The sequence below is a fragment of the Xyrauchen texanus genome, chromosome 38 (genome assembly GCF_025860055.1).
Source record: "Xyrauchen texanus isolate HMW12.3.18 chromosome 38, RBS_HiC_50CHRs, whole genome shotgun sequence".
Taxonomy (NCBI): Eukaryota; Metazoa; Chordata; class Actinopteri; order Cypriniformes; family Catostomidae; genus Xyrauchen; species Xyrauchen texanus.
The window spans coordinates 9,060,534-9,087,831 of record NC_068313.1 but is presented as its reverse complement, the minus strand read 5'-3'; the positions used below and the strand labels follow the sequence as shown (position 1 = coordinate 9,087,831).

The following is a 27,298-nucleotide window of genomic DNA, read 5'->3' as shown; positions in this document are numbered from 1 at the left end:
CACTGTTACATAAAGCCAGGAGAATAGGTCTAGACAAACAACTTTTTACCCTGCGTCTAGAGAAAATGCACTTGGAAGGACTCACAGCATTCTATCAGAGCGCTCTACAAGCGTGGCAAACCTTCTCTTTTCGAGGGAATGGGAAAGACCCACCCGGTGGCTGTTGAAGAGCCTTTGTTTTTCAACCCGCCCATCACTACTGAGATGCTGTGCTCAAATACCATCAGAACTGATTGACGGAAGCAGGTTTCTCCAAGATAGGTCATCTGAGGAAGGACTCGAGCTGGCGGACACCTTGCCACTTGCAAGAGGATGCTGGAAAATTGCTGTCCATGGACAACCCTAAAATAAAACCTTTTAGCGACTTGAGCAAAAAAACTCTATACAGAGCCTGTGTAAAGGCTATTAACTATCAACGTCTCAAGGATGTAAAAAACACAAGATGGATGTTGGATCCAGGCTCTTCCCCGAAAGGTAGCTGGAGATCCCTGTACAAAAGACCCATCGAAAGGAAGGTTGGAGATCTTCAGTGGAGAATTATACATCGGATATTAGCCACAAATAGACATTTAGCACGCTTGAATCCTTCATATGTGGAGGGTTGTCCCTTTTGTGGAGCCTCCGAAACTGTTTTTCATGTTTTTATTGAGTGTCCTCGTCTAATTTGGATTTAAGATTTAGTGAAAACTTGGGGTTTACAGTTCACGGGTTTTTTTAATCAAGCATTATTTATTTTTGGTCCAAAGTACTGTGTGAAAAATAAACGCAAAGTGGTTTTACTTAACTTTTTATATGGTGTTGCAAAGTTAGCGATATGGTGCACAAGGAAGAATAAAGGAGTGGTTGATCCTGTACTAATGGTGAAGGGTTTTATAAAGAAGAGGTTAACTATAGAATATGCTTTTTATGAACTTGTAAAAGATGTGAATTCTTTTTTCTATAGGCCTATTTGGGGTGTTGATGATTTTTTTATGTGAACCTAATGACGAAGGTTTTAAATTAAATATCTGATGTGATGTTTTAATTTGATTGATAAATGGTATTATAGAACTGTTTTATTTATTTATTTTTAATGATGGGATTCATATTTTTATTTGTGTTCTCATAAAAATATAGGTCTCTGGATCGTATTGAATTAAAAAGAGCCCTTAAAAGTCAAAAGTCTCTCTCTCTCTCTCACACACACACACACACACACACACACACACACACACACACATACACACACTTTCTCTCTCTCTTTCTCTCTCACACACACAAACACACACACACACATACTTGGTATTGATACTATTTCTGAAGTGACATTGTTTAATTAATAACTGAGGCTTGGACGCATCATTTGTTTTGAACCAGCAACGGCAAATTCTGAAAGTAGTTCCATGCACAAATGCGTTTGTGTGTGTGTGTGTGTGTGTGTGTGTGTGTGTGTGTGTGTGTGTGTGTGTGTGTGTGAGCGTGTGTGAGCGTGTATTTATCACCAAATGTCCCCATAAGGATAGTAAAACCCGAAATTTTTGACCTTGTGGGGACATTTTTTCGGTCCCCATGAGGAAAACAGCTTATAAATCATACTAAATTATGATTTTTGAAAATGTAAAAATGCAGAAAGTTTTCTGTGAGGTTTAGGGGTAGGGTTAGGTTTAGGGGATAGAATATAAAGTTTGTACAGTATAAAAACCATTATGTCTATGGAAAGTCCACATAAAACATGGAAACACTACGTGTGTGTGTGTGTGTGTGTGTGTGTGTGTGTGTGTGTGTGTGTGTGTGTGTGTGTGTGTGTGTGTGTGTGTGTGTGTGTGTGTGCGTGTGTGTATACTGTAGAGCAGTGCATAAAGGTTTCAGTTTAGTTTTTTGGAATTTTTTTGTCTTATTTTATTTTTATATGTTATTTTATTTTTATTTAGCTTTAGTTTTAGTTAACTATAATAACCTTACTGTACAGTAGGTTTGCTTAAAAATCATAGTCTAAAATGTATATAAAAAGGCATTTAAGATTAAGAGAAACATAAATTCAGTCAAGTGTATGTAAACTTTTCACTGACAGTGTATGTAAAAAATTCACATATAAGTCAAAATAAATCAGTCTCTGAAAGACTACTAATTACTAGGCTACTTTACATGCGGTACAACACATTGACTCACATTTAGACACTACAAGGTATTGCCCAACTTAAAAAACGAGTAATGTTGTCTTTAAAAAATTGTATTTGCATACGAACTCCACAATCAACATACAAACGTTATACTTTGGTATTTGGAGTAAGTTTAGTTATCAATATGTAGATGTATTATATAATCCCATAAGTATCGTAATTCAGGCACGCATAGGCCATCTGAAATTCACAGCCGTATATGTTTGGGTCCTTCAGCGTCAGACTGCTGCTTTCTCTGGAATAGCATCGTTCGGCAATGGCGGATTACGATCAATATGATGACCGGGATCGGGCTTACGGGAGCTTCGGCGGGGGAAGAGGGTAAGAAAGCCCGAGTAGAGCATGCATCCGAGCGCATATGATGGGAGGCAGTGGGTGGGTGCGCGTGAGCTCGGGGTTTGCGTTGTATCAACCGGGTGTAGGCCACGCAGCAGCGGCTCGCTCTCCCGCAATGTTGAATGGAAGGCCGGGCACGAAACTCAACCCACATGGGCTGCATGTCTCACGGCGTAGTCAGCAATTCAATGCCTGCGCACGTTGTGTAAAGCATCCACCACTCTCCTACCTGTAGGAAACATGATTATTGCAATCATATCTGCTGTATTTGTTTAGTTCATCTGCGTGCTGGATAAATTTAACACGAATTTAAGATCAGCATTGGGCCTTGAACTGGCTTTTGATTCCATCTGTATTAGTAATTTTGTTTCATAGACCATATATGTAGTATTTGATCTTGGACCAAGTGTGGCGCACTCATCACAAAGTTTTGTTGACATTATCGATAGTCACATCAACCTGATGGCATACACTAGTGGATCTGTGGATCACGGACATGTGTGGCATTGTCAGTTATTGAGAATTAAAACAGAAAGCTTGCCTTCGTATGTTGGTTGTAAACCTGTCAAAATGAGTACCATAGTAATAATACTGTTTTTGGACATGAAGCATACATGTGTGTATGATGGTAGTGTGGTATTAATTTAAATATTTGAAGCACCATGAAAAAAAAACATGGCTTGGGAATTTGGTAATCGTATATTAATACCATGGATATTAGATATTAAATGCGATGGTATTACCATCTGATACAGTGATTGACCGATATATCGGCCTGGTCAGTTTCAGAATATCCAAACCAGATGGTAATTACTCCATCTTGGCTATACTTCATTTTTGTGGGTTCCGGATCGGAATGCGCCCGGTTGAACGTGTTACTTTTGAAAGTATACTCTTTTGAAATCCTTCCTAAGATTTCTAAGCCATGAACCAAACCAACCAGCTCCTGGGTTATTTACAACATTACATACTTTCATTTGAAGCTAAAAGCATTTGAAAATCAGACAAAAAGGCAAAGGTACTACACTGACATTAATGAGGGCATGAACTACAGTCCAATGAGGCTTTGCGAATTTCGTAATCGGATTTAAAATGGTGAAAAATATCAAACCATTGATTTTAAAGTAGTTGATTATAGGTATAGAATCAATGTATTTTATTACAGAATATGCAGATACTTGCAGATACACAAGCGGTTTGTGTGTAGGAAGGCAGAATCGTGATTGCATCTTGGAAGTGGGCGGCCGCTTCAGAGCTTGTTTGGTATGTTTTGTTGACCGTGAATCGTGAAGCAACAGGAATTGTGCAATTAGAGATTGTTTCTAAACAATGTTGACGTTATGCAGACTTATGCGAGAGGTGTATCAACGGGAGGTGTATATCAATTAACAACCCTGTGGCTCACAGTAAGTCCTCCTTTACACTATCATGCGTACCGTTACACATATGTGACTGTTAATAACTGGCTCCCACAGAGGAGCGTCACACATATGTGTTTCTGCAAATGACATCACAAGCTGCCAGAGTCAAATTCGCTTTTGCGGCGACACAGAAGATGCACTGTATGAGTGCTTTAATTTTTACACCAAAATAGTTACTAGTACAATCTTTTTTAGCACATAAGTTAATTTAAGTAGATTTCTGCTTCTCACAATTAAGCATAACCATCTGCAATATTAGTGAACTAGCAAACAAAAATGATCAGCCAGTAATGTTTTTAATTTAGGCTATGTCTACGGATGATAGACCAAATCAAAAGGGCTTTCAAAGTCCATTTTCACCTCACCTGACCAGTTATATATTATAGATAATTTAATCTCGTGCTTTGATAATGTATGTAATATACAGTACATCGCAGATACAGAACAGTTCAGTTTGTGTGCGTCGTTAAAGTGTGCTGCCTACAGAGTGCTGTGGTAGTGCTTTTAATGTAGCACAGATTAATCAGAATTATACGGAGCCCCCGAAGTGACCTGTGCAAAAAAAAAAAATCTAAGAGACTTTCGGCGTGCACGACGAAGCGTTCGGCGTCGCACGAGAAGCGTTTCAGCGTCGCTGCGTTACAGTTTCGGTGTGTGTATAGCTCTTTTCCGATTAGCGTCATTGCCATCATTCATTTACTCAAAGATACTGAGAGCATGGATGCATGAATTTATAGAGATATATTTTAAACTTGGCCTTCAATACAAAGACATTACTGTCTATGACATTTGTAATACTGTCATGGCTGAGACACGCTTTAATCTTCCAAAGGACACTAATCAAGCAACAGACTTGTACTTGCATTTAACACAAGAACTACCGGAATTCTAGAACTACTAGAATGGCCATAGCGGTCATTCTGACCGTTCATACTAGACTGTACCAAATGTCATGTCATATTTACATTCAAAACTTCTATTGAGGTTTTAGAATGAAGCTTCTAATGTCTGTCGTCATATTTTATGGCGTCATCACCCTAAAAATGTATTAAATAAAATAGAATAATATGGATCAAATGGAGCGAAAATCGGTTATTTTCCTAGGTCAAAAATAATGTTCATACACAGTATATGCACGAAGTTGGTTTATGATATAATTCTGTCATATTTTTGGTAACATTCTGTGTAAGCTCTAGAGACTGTTGTGCTTGAAAATCCTAGGAGATCAGCAGTTACAGGAATATTCAAAGCAGCCTGTTTGGCACCAACAATCATGGTCCGAATCACGGAGATCATGTTTTTTCCCCATTCTGATGGTTGATGTGAAATTTAACTGAAGCTCCTGACCCATATCTGCATGATTTTATGCAGTGTACTGCTGTCACACAATTGGCAGATTAGATAATCACAAGAATATGTAGGTGTACACTGTAAAAAAAATATCTGTAATTTTAATGATAAAAGACCCTTAATACTAAACATGTAGTTACCTTAAAATATACAGTACAATATTTTAATATATTTAAAAAGACAATACATGTATTTTTATGGAAAAATTTTAAAATGATATTTTTTAGATGTAAAGTAAGATTTCCCCATGTAATTAACACTAAAACAACAAGAGAGTACTTGTACTTTTATGGCAAATTATTGTTAAAATTATAGTAAAAAACAATAATTGGGCGTTCCCAGAATTCACTGCGTGACCCACTACATTTAATTATATTTTATGGGAATAGTTATGTTTCTTATTTTTAATACCAGTTCTTTACTTTGGGGTGTTATGTTTTATATTTAATGTTGTTTAGTTAATGTTTACTGCATTATATTTATTTCACATGTTTGTGTGAGTGACACTGTCTCTACATGTTTACTGGTCATTGCTCCTGGAAGGGCCACTATTTGTGAACTTCATGTCATCATTTGTTCTTCTGTCATTTTTGACGGTGTTTAAAAATACATTAAAAGTAGATTTTTACAGTTTCAGAAGGTTAATATCAAGTTTATTATTTAATAATATAATCGACAATAATGCACTTGAGGAAAAGTAAAGATACCTTCATGGAAATTGACTCAAGTAAAAGTTAAAGTAGCTCAGAAGAAAACAATTACATTTACATTTATGCATTTGGCAGATGCATAAATAAATACATAAATGTAATAATAAAAAAAAAATAAAAAAAGGTATAAATATCTTGATAAAACAAATATAATTGTTTTTTAAGTACATTTATTCCTGAATTTATTATTGTATGTCTTTATTCCTTTATTATTTTCTATATTTATTTTTATTCTTTTTAACTTTTAATTATTCATTTATTTTTTATATTTTTTTTATTTATGTGTTAATTTATTTTTTATATTTATTCCCACGTATATTTATTTCCATATTTATATATTCCCACATATATTTATTTACATATTTATATATTCCCATATATATTTATTTATTTATACATATATTTATTTATACTTTTCTGTTTGCAACATGGAAATGAGGGAGGCTCTCCTAAAACATCAATAAGCACCTCTACTCTAAATTAAACATAGTCCTTTGATGCGTGGTTATCGACTTCATTCGCAAGTTGCGCAACACTCTAGATATATCTGAAGCGTCAGCTATAGTTTTTCTTTTGTTTTTTTTTTTTGCAGAACTTATATAAACATACATACATAAACGATCAGGAAAATGAAGCATGGTTGTACCTTTTACAATGAACAATCATAACAGAAAACAATATGGATTTGCGGACATCAAAATATGAAGTTATATACACAGAAAAAAACAAAAAAACAAGGTTAAATCATATCATTTATGAAACTTGCTCATTTTGAGGTTTTGTTGAAGAAACAGCTCCCCATTTTTTTGTGATAGTAGTATAACCAATAAATCATGGATTGATTTAAGCGCTTGTATTTAGCCCCACAAATGGCTATAGTTTACACGATATGGCCATGACCTAACGTCACATCAAAACAAGTCAAGAGTAATAGAGCACACGCTTCAATCTACAATAAGCCAATGTAAGCAGGACCCGCCCACATAATTATCATACAAGAGACAGAAATGTAAGAATAAATACAAAAATGAATAAATGTGGAAATATTTAAATATAGAAATAAATAAATGTGGGAATAAATGAATGCATAAATAAATAATAATAAAAAACAAATGAAAGAATAAAAAAGTTTTAAAGGAAATAGTCATACAAAAATAAATTCAGGAATAACTTTAATTAAAAACTAATTATATTTGTTTTATTAAGACATTTATTCCTTTATTTATTTTCTTATTACATTTATTTATTTATTATTTTTGCCCTCCATAGCTTTTATCCAAAGCAACTTACAGTGCACTTATTACAGGGAAAATCCATCCGGAGCAACCTGGAGTGAGGTGCTTTGCTCAAGGACACAATGTTGGTTGGTGGCTGTGGGGTTCGAACCGACAACCTTCTGATTACCAGTTTAGCCCACTACACCACCACCACTCCAACTCAAGTCAAAGTATTAAAGTAACTGATTGAAAACGTTCTTAAGTTTCAAAAGTAACAGGTAAGTTGCGGAACAGTTCATTAAACCCATGGCAACTTATTTGATTGGTGGTGCTCATCGTTTACTCCCCCCTCATGCATCCCAGATGTGTATGACTTTCTTTCATCTGCAGAAAGCAAACAAAGATTTTAGAGGAATATTTCAGCTCTGTAAGTCAATTCAATGCAAGTGAACGATGGCCAGACATTGCAAGCTACAAAAAGCACATAAAGGGAGCATAAAGTTATCCATACTACTACAGTGGTTAAATCCATGTCCTCTGAAGTGATTCAGTTGGTTTTGTGTGTGAACAAACCAAATTGTAACTCATTTTCAATGAATATCTTGCCATTGCAATCTCTAGGCATGATCATGATTTCAAGCTCGATTTCACTTTCTAGTACTTAATGCATGCGCAGAGGTCTAGATGGCACTATAGGAAGTGTAATCAAGCTTGAAATCCTGATCACCAATAAGACTGCCAATGTCAAAATTTATAGTTAAAAAAAGGAGTTATATTTTGGTTTATTCTAACCCAAAACCAATTGGATTAATTCAGAAGACATTGATGAAACCACTGGAGTCTTATGGAGTAGTCTTATGCTGCATTTATGTGCTTTTTGGAGCTTGAAATGTCACTTGTCACTTGAAATTACCACTGTTCACTTGCATTGAATTGACTTGCATAACAGTAATATTCTCCTGAAAATCTTTTTTTGTTTGTCATACACATCTAGGATCGAATGAGAGTGAGAAATTGACAACTGCATAGCATGCCCTAGCAACCATACAGAAAACCCTTGTAAGCACATACTGTAGAATAAATGCGCTACAAAACAAATATAACACTTTAGCAACCACCAGAAAACTAGTTGATTCGGCAAAGACCATTCATCCATGTTCATAAAATCTAAAAAAATAATATTGTTGGACATTTTCACGAGTGCTGGTAATCGTTCATACACATAATACCTTGTTTAAATGTAAAATGTAAACACACGTGATTGACTTTTATATGAACAGGTCTCCTGGAAAGGCGGGAGACTAATCGCACATAACTTCATTATTTAAAATCTGTCGTAATGTTTAAGCCTAAACTTATCAAATGAATTAGTCAAAAAACTAATTTAAACTTACATGAGCAGTTTCTTGTCTTCCCCAGTAGAGACAGAAGAAAGAACATGTAATCTGGCGCTTGCTTGCGATGTTGATCGGGCTGCTTTTTGAATCTTTTGGTTCAGTTCAAAAGAATCAAATTTAAAAGATTTAAATCTAATTATTCTTTCAACGTATCATACATCACAATCGCCAATCTGCACATAATTTTTGCACTACAGCTGTTATTTTCTTTTTTGTATTACCATGTCGTAAAAGTGCGAAAGGTCTGGAGAAATGTATTGGAGTAAAAGTATCAATTTTCTCTACAAAATGTAGAGAAGTAAAAGTACGAGGAAATATTTATACTCTAGTACAAATATTGAAAAACTGTACTTAAGTACAGTAATGAAGTATTTGTACTTCGTTAATATACACCTCTGGACAACACTTATCTGAAGAAATCAGACATGCTCAGCCAAGGTGAAAGAGATGTCATGTTATACTCTTCTCGGCATCAGTGAGAGTCTTCACAGGGCTTCACTTTAATCTGACACCAGAGGAATGTTCTGGCATATTGGATCCCATCAGTAGCTTTCTCAGCATTGCTTTGCAGACTTTAACCTACTTGAGCAGACAGAAAATGAATTAACAGACTTTAAAGATGGTCTGTGCAATATTTCTTTCCAAAGACAATGAGTAACTATTGCATTGTGCTCTTTTTGTAGCTGGTTATTAGACTTATAAAGGTGTATGTACACATTCCTGGCTGATTTAATGGGTGATCTTTGCCAATTATAGATTACCAGTATCGGCCAATAACTGTGCCTGTTTAGACGATTAACAGAAGTTTCAGCATGCCCTTGTGTTCGTTCCAAAATGGATAATGCACATTTTAAGTTGTTGTAAAGATTCCCATAATACCGCTTCCCCCTCCTTCTTAATTTGAAAATTGCTATACAGATGGACAAGTTTTTGTTTAGTATCATTTTGTCTCATTTGCACCCATAATTTATACTTTATATCGGCATTTCAATGGCCACCCTTTTCTCTAGATATTGCATTGGCCATTGAAAAACCATTATAGAAAAAGATACATTTTTAAACGAAAACGTATTAGTGTGGACATTGCCTCAGTTGTATTTACACGCTCCTCAACATGTGTCATCGCACACTTAGCACTGCCCACTGGTGCTCAGTTCGTAAAAAATATTTGATTCTTGAGGTCACGAACAAAACTAGCATGTATTAAGACAGCGAATCAAAAGCAGAGCCGGCACAGTTTTTTGTGCTACAGATTAAAGAACGCTCACTTAATATAGCTCAAATGTCTGATTCAAATATTCAATGCAGAATAGAAGAGGAGAAACGCATCATCTTTAGTCCTGCCTCCACCACTGCAGTTCAGCAACAAAGAGCTCGATTTTCCATTCTCTCGGAATATGAGGCTTTTTTTGCACATATTTTTTACAACAGTAAGTGGTATACTTTCTTTGAAACTTAAAAGGTTTTGAAGTTCTGAATTGGCTTTGTCGGCTCTAAGGACACCTACACAAAGTACTGTAGTTGTGTCATGGTACAGTAGCATTAATTGGAATTAAATTATACCATATTCCTGTACCATGATATGTTAATGGAATTTTAAAGCATACCATGGTTCGTGCCCAAAAACATGGTATTACCATGGGACCATATTTTTGGTAGTGGTGGGAGAGCTTTTTAGTCTAAAAAGCTGAGTAGTTTAGGAACTAACTGCTGCATAAATAACTATACATGCCACACAATCTTCATATATTTAAATGGTTAGTTCATCCAAAAATTATCCCACAATTTACTAACCCTCAAGCCATCCCAAGTGTATATGACTTTCTTCTTTCAGCCAAACACAATCGGAGTTATATAAAAAAAACATCCTGGCTCTTCCAGGCTTTATAATCAAAATTAATGGTACCTCAGATTTTGAAGCCCAAAAAAGCACATCCATCTATCAAAAAAGTAATCCATACGGATCCAGGGGTTAATAAAGTCTCTCGCTACAACATGACAGTTATTCCATCAACGTGAACGTGCGCTGTCTCTGTATTTACATTTCATGTCTCCCACTGACCGCGTTTGTATACAATATGGAACAGCCTTTCTGTGGGCCCCCCTCCAGTCTGCCCAGCGCACCCATCCCCACCCAACCCTCAAGTCCCGGCCCAGGACTAAAGGTCCAGTTGTCCCCCCTTATCAGTGATCCTGGCTATAGGAGTAATATTTCAACAGCAAGGGACATTGTCAGTGCTAACAGAGCTGCCCTGTCCTCTGACAAAGTGGATACTCCTGAAACAAATATTTAAAATTGAGTAATAAGCACAAGTGGTGAGCTGAAAGTGAAAAGATGCACAGTTAATGTCGTAACTTTGTTTACAGTAAGTACAACGATTCTGTAATGTACACTACTGGTCAAAAGTTTTGAAACACTTGACTGAAATGTTTCTCATGATCTTAAAAATCTTTTGATCTGAAGGCGTATGCTTAAATGTTTGAAATTAGTTTTGTAGACAAAAATAAACTACAATTTTATAAAAATAAAAAAGCTGGAGACTTGGCCCAAAAAATAAAGAAAAGCAGCCAATATGTGCCCAGCATAAATGGGAACTCCTTCAATACTGTTTAAAAATCATCCCAGGGTGATTCCTCAGGAAGTTGGTTGAGAAAATGTCAAGGCAAAGTGGGACTACTTTGAAGATGCTAAAATATAACACAGTTTTTATTTATTTTGGATTTAGTTTAGTCACAACTAAATTCCCATAGTTCCATTTATGTTATTCCATAGTTTTGATAACATTCTTTTATTAAAATTTATTTTTCACATTTTAGAATAATAGGAACAAGTGTTTCAAAACTTTTGGCCGGTACTGTATATTAAGTTCCAGTGGCATTCATTTGTAAGGTGGTCAAATTTAAATTCAATATTAATTTCAAGATACATTTTTTAATTCTAAAGCTTTATATGGCCTTTACAATATACAGCACTCCTGCACGAGACACTTAATAAACTAAAACGCAATGGCCAAAGACGTTTGTCCAGCACAGTGCTTTACAACTGCAGGGTACAGCCACAATTAGATAGGAGTGTGACACAATCTCTGTTAAGTTCAATGTTTTAATAGCCATTGATGCTACAAAAATACCAGCATTACCAAGATCTGACTAAGTTTGCTACCCATGCACAGCTGGCTGCTTTCAAACACTCACATGCATGTGTCTACCCATGCACTTTTGTCTTGTGATGAATGCAGGGATCCTGCATGAGACTCTGCACTGTTTTTAATCAAAATGGCCCTCATTAGGTGATATTAATGTAAACACAGCTGTTAATGAATTACCAGTGTAAACAGAAGGGATTACATCTGCACCGTCTTGATGAGATATTAAAGCAAACACAGCCATGGATGTATTAGCAGTTTGGACAAATTCTTCAAAATGTTAATTTGTTTGATGCCTAAATGTATATAACCTGCATGCTGTCTGTTCTAGGTATTCTTACTGCATCAAATCAGTATTAAAGTAGATTTATCACACAGTAAAGAGTGTCAGATATTTAAGTACTTTCATTTGCACTAAATTACCTTTTTTAATGTTTTTATATTATAATTTTTAAAATGCTTCATTGCTACAGTTTCTAAAAAAATGTAAGAACTAATTACTCTGGTCTCTATTTAATTACTGGCTCTTGAATAATTCCTTTACAACCTTGAAGCATGTTTTGCAAGAGGAACACTGAAGACTCCATTGTTTTATTTAAATTGTTAATATTAATAATAAAAAACGAACTTTTGTAAAATAACAGTGTTTTATTGCATATTAGCTTACCACGATAATATAGAACTATTAATGAAGCTTTTTCTGCTTTTGGCATGTGAGAAACAGGCTAAATCTTTTTTTACCCCAAAACTGAGGTACATACCGAACCGTGAAATTTGTGTACCATGCAGACCTAGTAGAAACCATTCAAAACACTTTAAAACCTAAAGACTTCGACCTGAGACATCGGTTTGTTATCCATGAAAGCTGCTCAATTGATTAAATTGAAACTGAAATTGCAATATGGTGTTACACTTACTAAACTGCAAAGCACAGTTTAATCAAAATGATTGTCCTCGCTATCTCTGTTGCAATTGGTTTCATTGACGTAAATGCATGTGCTCATGTTTTCTCAGTGAAGTTTAACAGAGACTCACTTGTGGAAAAGACAAACAGTTGTTTGAAATGGAAATGCACACCTGACTTTAATAAAATATACACATTATAAAACAGTAAATTGTAAGCCTGTGCTCTGGTGAGAAGCAACTCTCAAGTGTATCAAACAGCACAAGCAATCTGTCGATACACTTGACGCAGCAAACTGTATGCTGATGATCTTTCACGTGTTTAACATTAGTTGCTCCCATGCAGTGAACATCTTGGGTCATGTTTTTTATAATTCAGTTTGTCAACATAATTTTGCAAATTAATTTTATCATACAAACACATTTTACACTGCTGTAAAGTGACATCACTGATGAAGCATCTTTGTGCATGCCGTACATACAGTTGAAGTCAGATGTTTAAATGCATCTTAGCCAAATACATTTAAACTCAGTTTTTCACAAGTCCTGATATTAAGTCATAGAAAACATTCCCTGTCTTAGGTCAGTTAGGATCACTACTTTAAGAATGTGAAATGTCAGAATAATAGTAGAGAGATAGATTTTAGCTTTTTTTCCATCACATTCCCAGTGGGTCAGAAGTTTACATACAATTTGTTACTATTTGGTATCATTGCCTTTTGTTTAGCTTGGGTGAAATGTAGCCTTCCTCAAGTTTTTCACAATAACTTGCTGGAATTTTGGCTCATTCCTCAAGACAGAACTGGTGTAGCGGTGTCCGGTTTGTAGGCCTACTTGCTCGCACACACTTTTTCAGTTCTGCAAACAAATTTTCAGATTGAGGTTAGCGATTTTGCCACAACTTTGGAGGTATTCTTGGGGTCATTGTCCATTTGCAAGACCCATTTGTGCCGAGCTTTAACTTCCTGGTTGATGTCTTGAGATGATGCTTCAATATATCAACTTTTTTGTGAAGTGCTCCTGTCCCTCTTGCAGCTAAGCACCCCACAACATGATGCTACCACCCCCATGCTTCATGGTTGGGATGTTGTTCTCGTCTTGCAAGCCTCACAATTTTTCCTTTATACATAACGATGGTCATTATGGCCAAACAGTTCAATTTTTATTTAATCAGACCAGAGGACATTTTTTATAAAAGTAAGATCTTTGTCCCCATGTGCACATTTTTTTATGGTGGTTTTGGAGCAGTGGCGTCTTCCTTGCTGAGCAGCCTTTCAGGTTATGTCGATATAGGACTTGTTTTACTGTGGATATAGATACTTTTCTACCTGTTTCCTCCAGCATTTTCACATGGTCCTTTGCTGCTGTTCTGGGAATGATTTGCACTTTTTGTACCAAACTACGTTCATCTCTAGGAGACAGAATATGTCTCCTTCCTGAGCAGTATGATGGCTGCATGGACCCATGGTGTTTATACTTGCATACTGTTGTTTGTACAGATGAACGTGGTACCTTCAGGTGTTTGTAAATTGCTCCCAAGGATGAACCAGACTTGTGGACAAAAGGTCTTGGCTGATTTATTTTGATTTTCCCATGTTGTCAAGCAAAGAGGCACTGAGTTTGAAGGTATGCCTTTAAATACATCCACAGGTACACCTACAATTAACTCCAATTAGCCTATCAGAAGCTAAAGGCTTGACATTTTCTGGAATTTTCCAAGCTTCTTAAAGGCACAGTTAACTTGGTGTATTTAAACATCTGACCCACTGGAATTGTGATTTTATAGTCAATTAAAAGTGAAAGAATCTGTCTTTAAACAGTTGTTGGAAAAATTACTCATCATGCCCAAAGTAGAATTCCTAAATGACTTGCCAAAACTATAGTTTTCTAAAAAGAAACCTGTGGAGTGGTTAAAAAGTGTAAAGAAGTTTTAATGACTTCAACCTAAGTGTATGTAAACTTCTGACTTCACTATCCAACTTATCGATAATGTAAATTCACAGTTTAATATTTTCATTTTTTATTATGGTCGATTTTATCGATTAGTTGTTGCAGTACTAGCTGATATACAGTATATAAGAAAACTGAATGATTGAAAATGAAACCAACAAAAGTGCAATTAAATAATACATAAAATAATGTTTATTCATTGACGAGGCTCTAGTCTTGGCAATCAACCAGGTAGAATATTTTTACCTCTTATTTATGCAAGTGAATAGTTATGTAATTGATTATTTTGTGAGTGGAGTGCTAATGAAGTTGATTGTTTGTTCAACCACAGACCCCGAGGTGGTGGTGGCGGCTCAGGCGGCCCCCGAAAGCAGAAGGAACTCCCCACAGAGCCTCCCTACACAGCATATGTTGGCAACCTCCCCTTCAACACAGTGCAAGGAGACATAGACGCCATTTTCAAAGACCTCAGTGTCAGGAGTGTGCGATTAGTTCGAGACAAAGAAACAGACAAGTTCAAAGGTGGGCTGCTATTTGCAATACAATGCATTTTTAACAATGAAAATTGTGCTTTTTATGTAACCCTCAATTGTTTTGTTTCTTTTCACGGCCCAGGTTTCTGTTATGTAGAGTTTGACGAATTGGAATCTCTAAAAGAGGCTTTGACGTATGATGGTGCTGTAAGTATATACAATTACCTGGAAGTTACTGTGTTGTTAATAGGGGTTTAATGGTTCTCGGAAAAAAAACTAACTGTACAGCTCACCACCCATGGTTCGGTAAGCATTTGCACCGCGGTTCATTAAGTTTAATGACGCATCTTGTTCATACAGTTTGACGAAGAAATAAAGCGCTTAGTAGACTTGTGTAGTTTTAATCTCCGCTAATACACCTGTATCGCTCTGTAGATGTATACTCGCCACCTGTGTTTCACGTGGGTCAACTTTCTACAGGGAGCAGCTGTCATATTAACTGTTAGCATGTTAAATCAGTTGATGACACAGTTCTGCACGTGTTAGTGTGTAGTTGAATATGGCAAACAGAGAAAACGAGCCGCAAGCTAGAGAAGCCCCCTGCGTCATTCAGTTCTCCTGTCTGGGAACTTTTATGCTTCAATCACAACAGCGGAAAACATTGCTCGATGCGAGTGCCGTATATATTCCATGAATATTTGACTGTTTACGCCGACATCACCTGGGGGTAGATTGCACACGTCGCGGACGGAGCCGCAGGTGAGCCCGAAACTAAACACACTACATTCCGTCTTTAAGCAGGCACACTGTGCTGGTTCAGACAGACATGAAACAAGAACTAAAGCACATGGGGTGTTCATTGCCAAAGTTATTTTGCCCTGCTCCATTGATGAAGATGTGGGATTCCCACATATGATTAATATAATCATTGCGTTACGGATCCATTCTCGTATTCATTTAATATCAAGTTTATTTATTCTGTAGTGATTTACTGCTTCTGAATGTTGAATATGCATTAAGTTGAGTTTGAAATGCACTTTGTTGTATGCTTTTCACGTAATAATGCAGGTCTTAAGTTAAAATGTTGAGTTGGTATGTTTTTTTATTTAGTTAAGTAGCCTAATGAAAATGAACCATGGTTTTACTATAGTAATATTGTAGTAGCCATGACTGAAGTAACAATGGCTGCTGTCGCCATGGGTTTTTTGGCAGAAATCATAGTTTTGATACAATTAACCATTGTTTTACAACAGTAATACTGTAGTTTCCACATAGTAACCATGCTTTTAGTATAGTATTTTAACAATGACAAGGTTAATTTTATGGTTAGTATGATTTTACTACAAATACAATGTTTAAACTATGGTTTCTGTAGTAAAACCATGGTGATTTGTAGTGAGGGCAAATCAATTGAAGTGTTTTACCATATAGAATATTTTTACTTTGGATTTGAAAGTAATTTAGTTTTTCTGAACATAACAAATACCGAACCATACCGAAACCGTGATCCAAATCACGAGATATTTGTTCCATTACGCCCCTAGTTGTAAGTATTATACTGGTCAGTTATAATTGTATGTTTATAGTTGTTGACTATATATATTATTTATTTATTTAAATTTTTTTTTTCAATAGCTGATTTTATAGAGATATTATACATGCCGATATTATATGCTTCTAATTTTGGCAATTCAAACCAATGCCGATGATTTTTATAAAAGTGCTAATATGATAAAGATTATAATAATGATTTAATTATGTTATCATTATTTAAGTAAAATGTTTATTTTACAGCTGCTGGGGGACCGGTCATTGAGGGTGGACATCGCAGAGGGCCGAAAGCAAGAACGTGGCGCTGGAGGCTTTGGCTTCCGAAAAGATGACAGAGGTACTATGTCTGCCAATACATCTTTTCTTAATATTTGTATGTTTTTTAAAAAAAAAAAAAATTATGTAAGCATAAAATGGCATTGCCAACATTTATATTCAGTGTATTCTTGCAATGCTATGCTAAGTGCTAGGGCTGGGTGGTATGACTGTATAGCAAATGTGAGTGTGCGTAAGCACTTAAAACCACTCTTGGCGCACTTAGCGGAACAGATTCTGACACAGACTAGACTGAAGCATATTGCATATGTAATTAACATTAAAGGTATAGTTCACCCCAAAAAATGTAAGTTCACTCATCATTTACTCACCCTCATGCCATCTCAGATCTCACTTTCTTCTGTTAAACAAAATGTTTTGTAGAATATAGGGCTGCGACTAATGATTATTTTGATAATCGATTAATCGAACGATTATTCGACTATTTCGCGATTATTGCAATGATTCATCATTAGCTCTTTTTTTCATTAGACTTAAAATGTTGTGTTAAACATGCTTACAAGAAAGTGGACAATCATATTTTAAAAATACCTCTAAATGACATTCACTGAATTAGGGGAATAAAATAATTTTTAATTCAGTTTTTGTCTTATTTTCTGTTTAAAATTGTCTAAAAATCCTTAAAACAAGATACATTTTCTTGAGAAGCAACATATAATATATTTAGACTTGCTTTAAGAGAATGATTCTTAAATATAAGTGTATTTGGTATATGTGTATTTTTTACTTGGTTATACTTCTGTAAAGCAGTAAAGACAAAATATACTGATATTAAAGATCTATTATCTAAAAGCAAGTCTAAATATCTTATATGCTGCTTCTCAGGTGAATGCATCTTTATTTTTGTTGATATTTTTAGATATTTTTTAGTATTTGTATTTTTTATATATTCAGCATTCTCAGATAAAAAAAGTTTTCTTCTGCAGTATAGCTGCTAAAGAAAATGTATGTTGTTTTAAAGGAGTTTTAGATATTAGTTTTGGAAAGCAAGCCAAAACAAAAACAAATCAAAAACGTATTTTGTTGCAGTGTATACCGGGCGAAGACTACCCTCTCTCATCTTTCTGTTCACTTCAGTCCATCTTTAACTCACAAAAAAACAAACTATCTCATTAATAAAGCTGCGTATTGCCAGTTTTCTTCACGATATGAAATGCACAGTGACACACGTATTATGATTCAATAAATCACGAGCCGTCACGTTATAATCTATCTGCAGCAAGTGTCCGCACTCGAGGGACGAGCAACCCGCGACAGAGTGTGAATAAGCCGGGTGCAGTTTCAATCTCTCCCCGCATAGATCGGGACATTCGTTCATCTCATAGAAGAGGTGCTGACAGTTTGTAGTTATTTACAAGTTCTACTTCCATATTATGTGAACTTTAACAAAGCTATAAAGCATTAAATATAACTGCATTTAAGATGTAACGAAAATCATTCATTTAAAGATGCTCGACATGCAAGTTTGTTACAGCGGAGCGGCAGCTCCAGTGCCACTTAATCCACTATGAGAGTACTACTTTATTTATTTTGTATTTTTGCATTATAATTCCCTCATACTTTGCTATCTACATCACCTGAAGCTGTGATAGTTTATAGTGCATCTGGACTGTGAGCTGTGTAATTCTTCCTCTCCTCAGTCAGTGCTGCTCTTGTGCTTCATCATTAGAGTTTAATGTGATCTCCAGATACGTTCGACAGCAAAAATTGTCATCATTTTTTTGTTGTCGATAATGTCGACTAATCGTTTCTGCCATTGTAGAATAGCTAAGCTCTGTAGGTCCATTCAGTGTAAGTGAATGGTGGCCAGAACTTTAAAAGGACAAAAAAGACAGCAGAAAAGTAATCCATTTAACTCCAGTGAATAAATCCATGTTTTCTGAAGTGAAATGATAGATGTGGGTGAGAAACGGATCAATATTTAAAGCAAATTTTATGATTTTTTTATGATTTTAGATTTTATGCAAAAATCACTTTTACTTGGTGTTTGTACATAAATGTGAGTCGTCAGTGTGTGTACACAACCACCCTACAATGTTAAAAGTCCACCCACTCCTCTTTCTTATATTTCTGTTCAGAAACAGTGTGTCAAAATGAATGGTTTTCATTTAGGCCTCGCCCATGACTGGTAACGGGCTCCACCCAATTATCATAGATTCTCCTGAGTGATCTACACAGTACACCATTTATTAATTTCTTTGCGCTGGAGCAGATGCAGTAAGAAGAATAATGTCCCAGCTTCCTAAGCGTCATAAGTGTTCTGTCGTTGTCTGTAAAAGTGGACATGAGTCTTCATGAACAAGTTTTGTTTTTAAAGGAAATGTGCCCCTAAACATACAATGTGTGTATGTTTGTGCAAATCAATTTACACTGGACTACAATTGTAAATGAGTATCAATATAAAGCAGGATTTAAAAAAAATGTGATTCTCAATCTTGGATCAGTACCAACTGTTTGTGTTCCAGCTTTATATCCTGAAGATGAAATTATCGCACTTTATATTTTGTGAATGTTTGCAAATCTCCTTTCCGAATGTGCTTGTTAGCTGATTCCACGGCTAATGCAGCTAAATTTACCATTATCTCTGATTGTATTCATGGAGACCAGATATACATATATATACAGTATATTCATATATATATATATGGCTGAAATCCGGTATTTACGCTGTCAGTCATATTGGTTCTGATTTGTTGTTGCTGTAGTATTTGAAGCACCAGTTGTAAATGCACAGCCCTCATCCGGAAAGGTGGCAGGGAGCATCAGCTCATTTGCATTTAAAAGAGACACACAAGATCAGCGTGTTTTTGATTCCACCCAAATAGAGGCATTTTCAACATGGTATAACAAATGATCCGTGGGGTATTTTGAGCTGAAACTTCACAGACACATTCTGGGGACACTTGAGACTTATATTACATCTTGTAATATAAGCTGTAATATAAATAATAATATATATTACAAGATTACATCTTGTAATATAAGGGGCATATTAGGTCTCCTTTATTTCCTTTTTTCAAAAAAAAAAAAAATATCTTTCAAGTTCTTTTGGTTTTGGTGATTTCCATTCTTTGTACATCCACCTACTGAGAGGAGAATTTATAGTAAAACGGAAGTATCTGTTTCTCACCCACATCTATCAAATAGCTTCTGAAGATGTAGACTGAACCACTGGAGTCATATGGATTACTATTTGGCCCTTCAAAGTTCTGAAAAAACTTTTTACTTGCATTGTATGGACCTACAGTGCTGAAATATTCTTAAATATTCTTCTAAACATCGTTGTGTTCAGCAGAAGTAATTTATACACCTCTGGGATGGCATGAGGGCGAGTAAATTATAAGAGAATTTTCATTTTTGTGTGAACTATTTGTTTAAAAGAGCTATAAAAGTGTTTTCAAGCAAGCTCACTTGCTAAATGGAGACTGAATACATAAAAAAACTGAACTAGAGCCTGCCTGCAGGAAATAGAATGAACTGAAGTGACGAACAAATTGCAAAAAAAATGTAATCAGAAGTCCAGAATGCCATTCTGTACTCTTTCCCAATTTAAGCTCTGTTTGTACAATACAATTGGCTATCAAACCATCTATGGCATGGCTAGAAGCAAATTTATAGTTGCCCAAGCAATATCACAAATTGATGCAAACTGATTTGCAGGCACAGGTGTTGGTTGATTGTCTACTTTACAATGCCTTTGAACCTGGCTCAACCAGTTAGATTTTACAGCAGGAACTATTTGCTGTATATTAGTTGCCAAGGAATCTGGCATAGTAGCTTTGCTATAATATTAATTTGACTGTTTTGGATCTTATGCCTTTTAAACGGATAGTTCACCCAAAAATGAAAATTCTTTCATAATGTTTATGACTTTCTGTCATCTGCAGGAAACAAATGAATATTTTTAGTACAATTTCTCAGCTGTTTTGGTCCATAAAGTGCAAGCGAATGGGAGCCATAATTTTAAAGCTCCAAAAATCACATAAGTCCGCATAAAAGTAATCCATAAGACTCAAATGGTTAAATAAATGTATTTAGAAGTGAAATGATAGGTGTGTGTGAGAAACGGATAAACATTTATGTATTTTTTTTACTATTTATTCTCCTCCCTGCTCAATCTCTACTTCAACTTTCACTTTCTTCTTCTTGTGTTTTTTGTGATGACATTCATCATGCATATTGCCCCCTACTGAGCAGGGAGAACAATTTCAAGCAAAAAAGGACATTTTAAATATCATATCACTTCTAAAGATATGGAATAAAACACTGGATTTGTATGGATTATGATGCCTTTATGTGCTTTTTGAAGCAAAAAATGTTGGCACCCATTCACTTGCAATGTATGGAACTACAGAGCTGAAATAATCTTCTAAAAAATCTTTTTGTGTTCTGCAGAAGAAAGTAATTCACAGCTCGGATGGCATGAGGGTGAGTAAATGATCAGAGAATTTTCTTTTTTGGGTGAACTATCCCTTTTACTCCTGTTATTGTAAAGCAATTGTTTGCCGAGCTTATCCATTTGTTACAAACGATCTTATTTCTTGCATGCCTCATGTTCCAAATAAAGGAAATAATCAAATGTGATGAAGTATCTTTCATGTTATTCAATGGATTATTTGCAGACATGCACTTCCAAATGGTTAATATATAAACCATTTTGGTTGAATTTCCTTCTAAAGGATTTTGATTATACAGTATATTGTTATAATGATATTATATTACTCATATCCTGATAAAAATGTTGGTCATACCGTCCAACCCCAAGTATTATGTAGAATAATTTTGCACTTTGATTTTTATGTCTCATTTAGACCAAGTTATATTGTTTATGTAGCTGAACAAATCACATGCAGTACTCATACTGGACAAAAAGTTTGCATTTGGTTGACTTCTCATGTGTGCACATTTCATCTTCAGATCTTTTGTTCTTTTCTGTTTTCTTTTTCCCACTTAAATCTTAGTCTTACTTGCTCTTTTTCATTCCCCTCTAACAAATGGAGTGCTTTCCTATAGGCTAAACTTCTCTGTCCCACTAGTTTCTTCCTGTTAGCTGTGTGATCTGATTGGTTCACTAGAACCGATATATGGGTGTGCCTCTCCTTCACCCTGCTCTCAGTTTTGAATTGCAGCTTATATTAAACAGAGCCCCACTTGCCCTGTTCCTTTCAGGCCGTGGTGGCTCACGTGGGGCCAGAGGAGGGGGACGTGAACCCAGAGACGACTACGACCAATCTGGAGGTGGAGGAGGTGCGAATTGTGAATTGGGCGAGATCTCTAACCTTTTGGGGTCTTAGCTCTAGATAATCAGCCAACAGCAACAGACTGTTGCACTATATTACCGCAGACAATTTCAATGTGTTCCTCAGTTTTTACAACAAACGTAAAACATTTTGCAGTATTTTATTTATGGCAGGCAAGCGGGTAGTATTGCAATTAAACATTTTAAAGAGCAACCCTCACAATGTTCAGAACCATGAGTGTTGGGTAAGCTACTAACCAAAATTCAAGATACTTGTAATTTAATGTAGCTTAACTACAGTCCAAGTGCTTGAGTGACAATATCTCTTAGATTATTTTCAGATTTTGTTTAAAATAAAAAAAACAAGCATTAAATCTCTACAACAAAAAGAAAACGCACGTACTTGTATATATGAACACTAACTGAAAACACAGATAAAAGCAGTATTTGATTCAGACAAAAAAAGAAAATGAAATGGTCAAGTGATGAGTTTTTTTTATCTGAACGACCTGATTTGCATAACATAAAGAAGCAAAACCCTCAGATTCACTCAAATTAATTATACTTTAATTTATCAGTTTGCTCAGTTGTCAGGGCTGCACAATAAAATGTCTCTTAAAGGATAGTTCACCCAAAAATCATTTAGCCACCTTCATGCCATACCATATGTGTATGACTTTCTTCTGCTGAACACAAAGATTTTTAGAAGATTATCTCAGCTCTGTAGGTACATACAACACATTTGAATGGTAGCCAGAATTTGAAGCTCCAAAAATCACGTCAAGGCAGCATAAGAGTTATTCATATGACTCCAGTGGTTTAATCCATGCCTTCAGATGTTATATGAAAGGTGTAGGAGAGAACAGACCAAAATATAACTCCTTTTTCACTGTGCATGTTGCCATTACAGTCTGTTGACACAATCATTGTTTCCAGCTCGATTACTCTTCCTAGTGCTTGACACATGTGCAGAGCGCTAGATGTCGGTATAGGACGTGTAATTGAGCTTAAAATCATGATCGCCAAGGAGACCGATATTAAGATGTAGAGTGAAAGAGTTATATTTTGGTCTGTCATCACCCAAAACCGATTGGATCACTTCAGAAGACATTGATTGAACTACTGGAGCTATATGGATTTCTTCAAAGTTTTGGTCACCATTCAATGGTGTTGAAGAAGAAAGTCATTCATTTCTGGGATGGCATGAGGGTGAGTTAATGATGATTTTTGGGTGAACTATCCCTTTGAAAAAGACAAAAAAAAAAAGTTCCTTGTTAGTAGGCCTGGGTTTCGATACAGAATTCCAGAGTTGATTTGGATTCATTTGGGTATATCTCAGTTGTAATGTCCATAATGCAAGGATATGACATGACAATTGCATGGGACATGACAATTATCTGAAAATGTGCTGTTTATATGAAGCTGAACGCATATGCAGATGTTCTTTCACCTAGAAAAGTAGTCACACCTCCAAAGTATGATTTTTGACAACTTCACAGCTCTGATTGCAATCTTATTTACTTATTTTCTGCGAATTGATTTGTGTAAATTCTTCAAATAAATTTAAAACGTGGGCTCCACATTTCTGATTTTAAACCCTACAGTCAACATGCTCCATAGGTGTCCATTATTAGTGTGTTAATGTAAACGTATTACAGTTTTTAAAAACTGAGGGAAGAGTCAAAATGATGTGGCAATCAACTGCATTTCACGGAGACCGTCTATTGTCCTTAAATTGAAAACAACCCAGAATATTCTGTTTACTTCTGTGATACGTGTTTTATGATCAACAGGATACATTTATATGTATTACGTTCTCTTAATGACCTTTTCATAGATTTAACTTATTATTATTTTTAAATATTCATGAATTTCCAGGGACTCCATCTCCATTGCCATCAGTCATGTTGTCACAGGAGTCTCCCTGCTGGTGTATAATCAAAAGTGTGCCCCAAATTAAAGTTGTTTAGGAATACTGATCTAGGATCAGACTCTCCATCCAGATGAGTGAGATCAATCCTGAACCTATCCTGGATCAGTTTTTCTGTACAACTTTGCAGTGCATTGGGAGTGTGATGTACCAGTTAGTCACACCCTTCCTTTTTCCACAGGATTTAGAGATGATGACTTCATGGGTGGGAGGAGTCGAGGAGGCGGTCGCCCTGCCGACAGAAGGGGGGGTGGAGCCATGGGGCGCTTCAGAGATGGACCTCCTCGCGGAGGCCAGACAGACTTCAGAGAACCCTCAGATGGTTTCGCAATTGTTATTTTTCTTCGAAAATGCACATACCTTGTATACATACTTGAAAGTCAACATGAAATCAAAACTTACCCTATTTACTTAATTACATATTTCTGGTTTTATTGTGTTGATTCATCAGTGCACATTATTCCAACGAAAAAGAATTATGTTTGTCTTTGTGGTCATCAACATGTATAACTCCCACTGCCTGTGGACCTTTCTTTGTCGGCTGATATCACCTAGGCCGCATGGGCAGTTATAATGCAATGGACGGTGTGCTTTTGTCTTAATTTTCTGGTGGTTGCTTTATGTAAGCACTCCAAATACTCTCTGACCGTCTCACTGATCCCCAATGTGAACCGCAATCAAAGCAGCTCCTAAAGAGCGTGTGGAGATTAACCTCTGGAGCGCTGTAATGTACGTGCCATCCATTTCCATGGCAAACTCCCATGAAAATGTAGCAACAAATTTTATATTGAACAAAAAGCGCTCCAGTTTCATTAGAATTTAACATTCGCTTAATGGCAATTGTTCTTGGTCAGTGCTAGTTCATAGACGCGATATTAATTGACTGGGAGGAGACGATACGCGCTTATTCTATTACTGTTGAGATGAATGAAGAAACATTTTTAAAAACACAGAATCTATAAGGCTTATCTTCAGGCGTGTTAATTCACTGAGATTAGTTATATGGAAAAAGTGCATTAAATCTTAATGAATCATCCATAGGACCATAATCAGGAATTGTATCTACCTTTGAATCAATTCAAGTCCCAGTCAGCAGTGGACCGTAAACGCAACTCCAGCTGTACAGGCAGAAAATGGATCTCTGCAGACAGCTCAAGATTGGATGCGTTTTACTTGCATGATGAAAAAAAAATGCTTTAAATGACTTGACCCATCCAAAGTGAGATTCTCAAAGCGCCCCGCTGAACCACGTGTACATAGACGCATCCTTAGAAAAACCCTCATAAAAAGCCTACCTCAGACAGATTGATCAATTTAATTACAAAATGGATTACTGTGGATTATAGGCCAATTATAGGATTATTTTCTTATATATGGAAAGATTGCCTTTTAAAGCAACTTTTTGTATTGCCTTTACTTGTCTGCCACAATAATGTAATGCATATTTAAATTATCTGATTTATACATTCTAAGTGTGTGTGTGTGTGTGTGTGTATATATATTTATATATATATATATATATACAGGCGGCCAAAAGTTTGGAATAATGTACAGATTTTGCTATTTCGAAAGAAAATTGGTACTTTAATAGTCAGGACATTACTGATGTAAAAACAGCACCATCACTATTTGAAAAAAGTCATTTTTGATTAAATCTAGACCCCTAGCCCCATTTCCAGCAGCCCTCACTCCAACACCTTATCCTTGAGTAATCATGCTAATTTGGTGCTAGAAAATCACTTGCTGTTATATCAAACACAGTTGAAAGCTATTTGGTTCGTTAAATTAAGCTTAACGTTGTCTTTGTTTGTTTTTGAGTTGGCACAGTATACAATAGACTGGAATGTCTTAAGATCAATATTAGGTGAAAATGGCAAAAAAGAAACGGCTTTCTCTAGAAACCGTTCAGTCAATCATTGTTTTGAGGAATGAAGACTATACAATGCTTAAAGATTTCATACAAAGGTGTATATAACAGTCTTCAAAGACTAAGAAAATGGATAGAAAGAGATGTGGAAGGACAGATTTACAACTAAACAAGAGGATAAGTACATCAGAGTCTCTAGTTTGAGAAATAGATACCTCACATGTCCTCAGCTGACAGCTTCATTGAATTCTACCCGCTCAATACAAGTTTCATGTACAACAGTAAAGAGAAGACTCAGGGGTGCTGCAGGCCTTATGGGAAGAATTACAAAGAAAAAGCCACTTTTGAAACAGAAAAACAAAAAGGAAATTAGAGTGGGCAATGAAACAGACATTTGACAACAGATAATTGGAAAAGAGTGTTATGTATCTTAACCCCTTTGAGTTTTTGTGGGATCAGCTAGACTGTAAGGTATGTGAGAAGTGCTTGACAAGACAGCCACATCTATGGAAAGTGCTACAGGAAGCGTGGGGTGAAATGTCACCTGAGTATATGGACAAACTGGCAGTTAAGAATCTGTAGCCAAGAATCTGTAAAGCTGTCACACATGATTTTTTTGATGAGAACTCTTTGAAGTAGTTTTAAGAAGTCATGATTTTCTTTTTATAATTGTAATAGACATTTTTCACATTGTTAACGACCTGACTATATATTGTGATCGGTTGAATGCCACTTTGGTGAATAAAAGTACCAGTTTGTTTCCATAAGATCAAAATCTGTACATAATTCCAAACTTTTGTCCACCAGTGCATATACACCAATCAGGCACAACATTAAAACCACTTGTCTAATATTGTGTAGGTTCCCCTTGTGCTGCCAAAACACAGCCAACCTGTATCTCTGAATAGCATTCTGAGATGCTATTTTTTCTCATCACAATTGTGATGGAGTGGTTATCTGAGTTATCATAGACTTTCAGTTCTAACCAGTCTTTCTTTTGTCCTCTCTCATCAACAAGCCATTTCTGTTCACAGAACTGCCGCTCACTGGATGTTTTATGTTTTTTGTTTTTTTGCACCATTCAGAGTAAATTCTAGATCCCAGGAGATCAGCAGTTACATAAATACTCAAATCAGTACATCTAGCACCAACAATCATGCCACTGTCCAAATCACTGAGATCACATTTTTTTCCCCATTCTGATGGTTGATGTGAACTGTCCTGACCTGTATCTGCATTATTTTATGCACTGCACTGCTGCCACATGATTGGCTGATTATATAATCACATGGATGATTGATGGTGCCAGACTG

The 27,298-nt window shown here is 35.9% G+C and overlaps 1 protein-coding gene across 3 annotated transcripts in view; it reads left to right on the top strand.

Annotated features, from left to right (window-relative positions):
- Positions 1-2,343: 2,343 nt before the first annotated feature.
- The window catches only part of eif4h (eukaryotic translation initiation factor 4h), a 28,176-nt gene continuing 3,221 nt past the window's right edge, over positions 2,344-27,298 (top strand). Inside the window, exons 1-7 of one of the 3 annotated variants that reach the window (XM_052110198.1) lie at positions 2,344-2,480; positions 14,921-15,111; positions 15,205-15,269; positions 16,857-16,950; positions 21,345-21,377; positions 22,119-22,196; positions 24,300-24,440. In XM_052110198.1, coding sequence (XP_051966158.1) covers positions 2,416-2,480; positions 14,921-15,111; positions 15,205-15,269; positions 16,857-16,950; positions 21,345-21,377; positions 22,119-22,196; positions 24,300-24,440 — 667 coding nt within the window. In that variant the 5' untranslated portion in view covers positions 2,344-2,415. The remainder of the gene's footprint in view (positions 2,481-14,920; positions 15,112-15,204; positions 15,270-16,856; positions 16,951-21,344; positions 21,378-22,118; positions 22,197-24,299; positions 24,441-27,298) is intronic. The other 2 variants (XM_052110199.1, XM_052110200.1) reach the window with 2 other exon arrangements.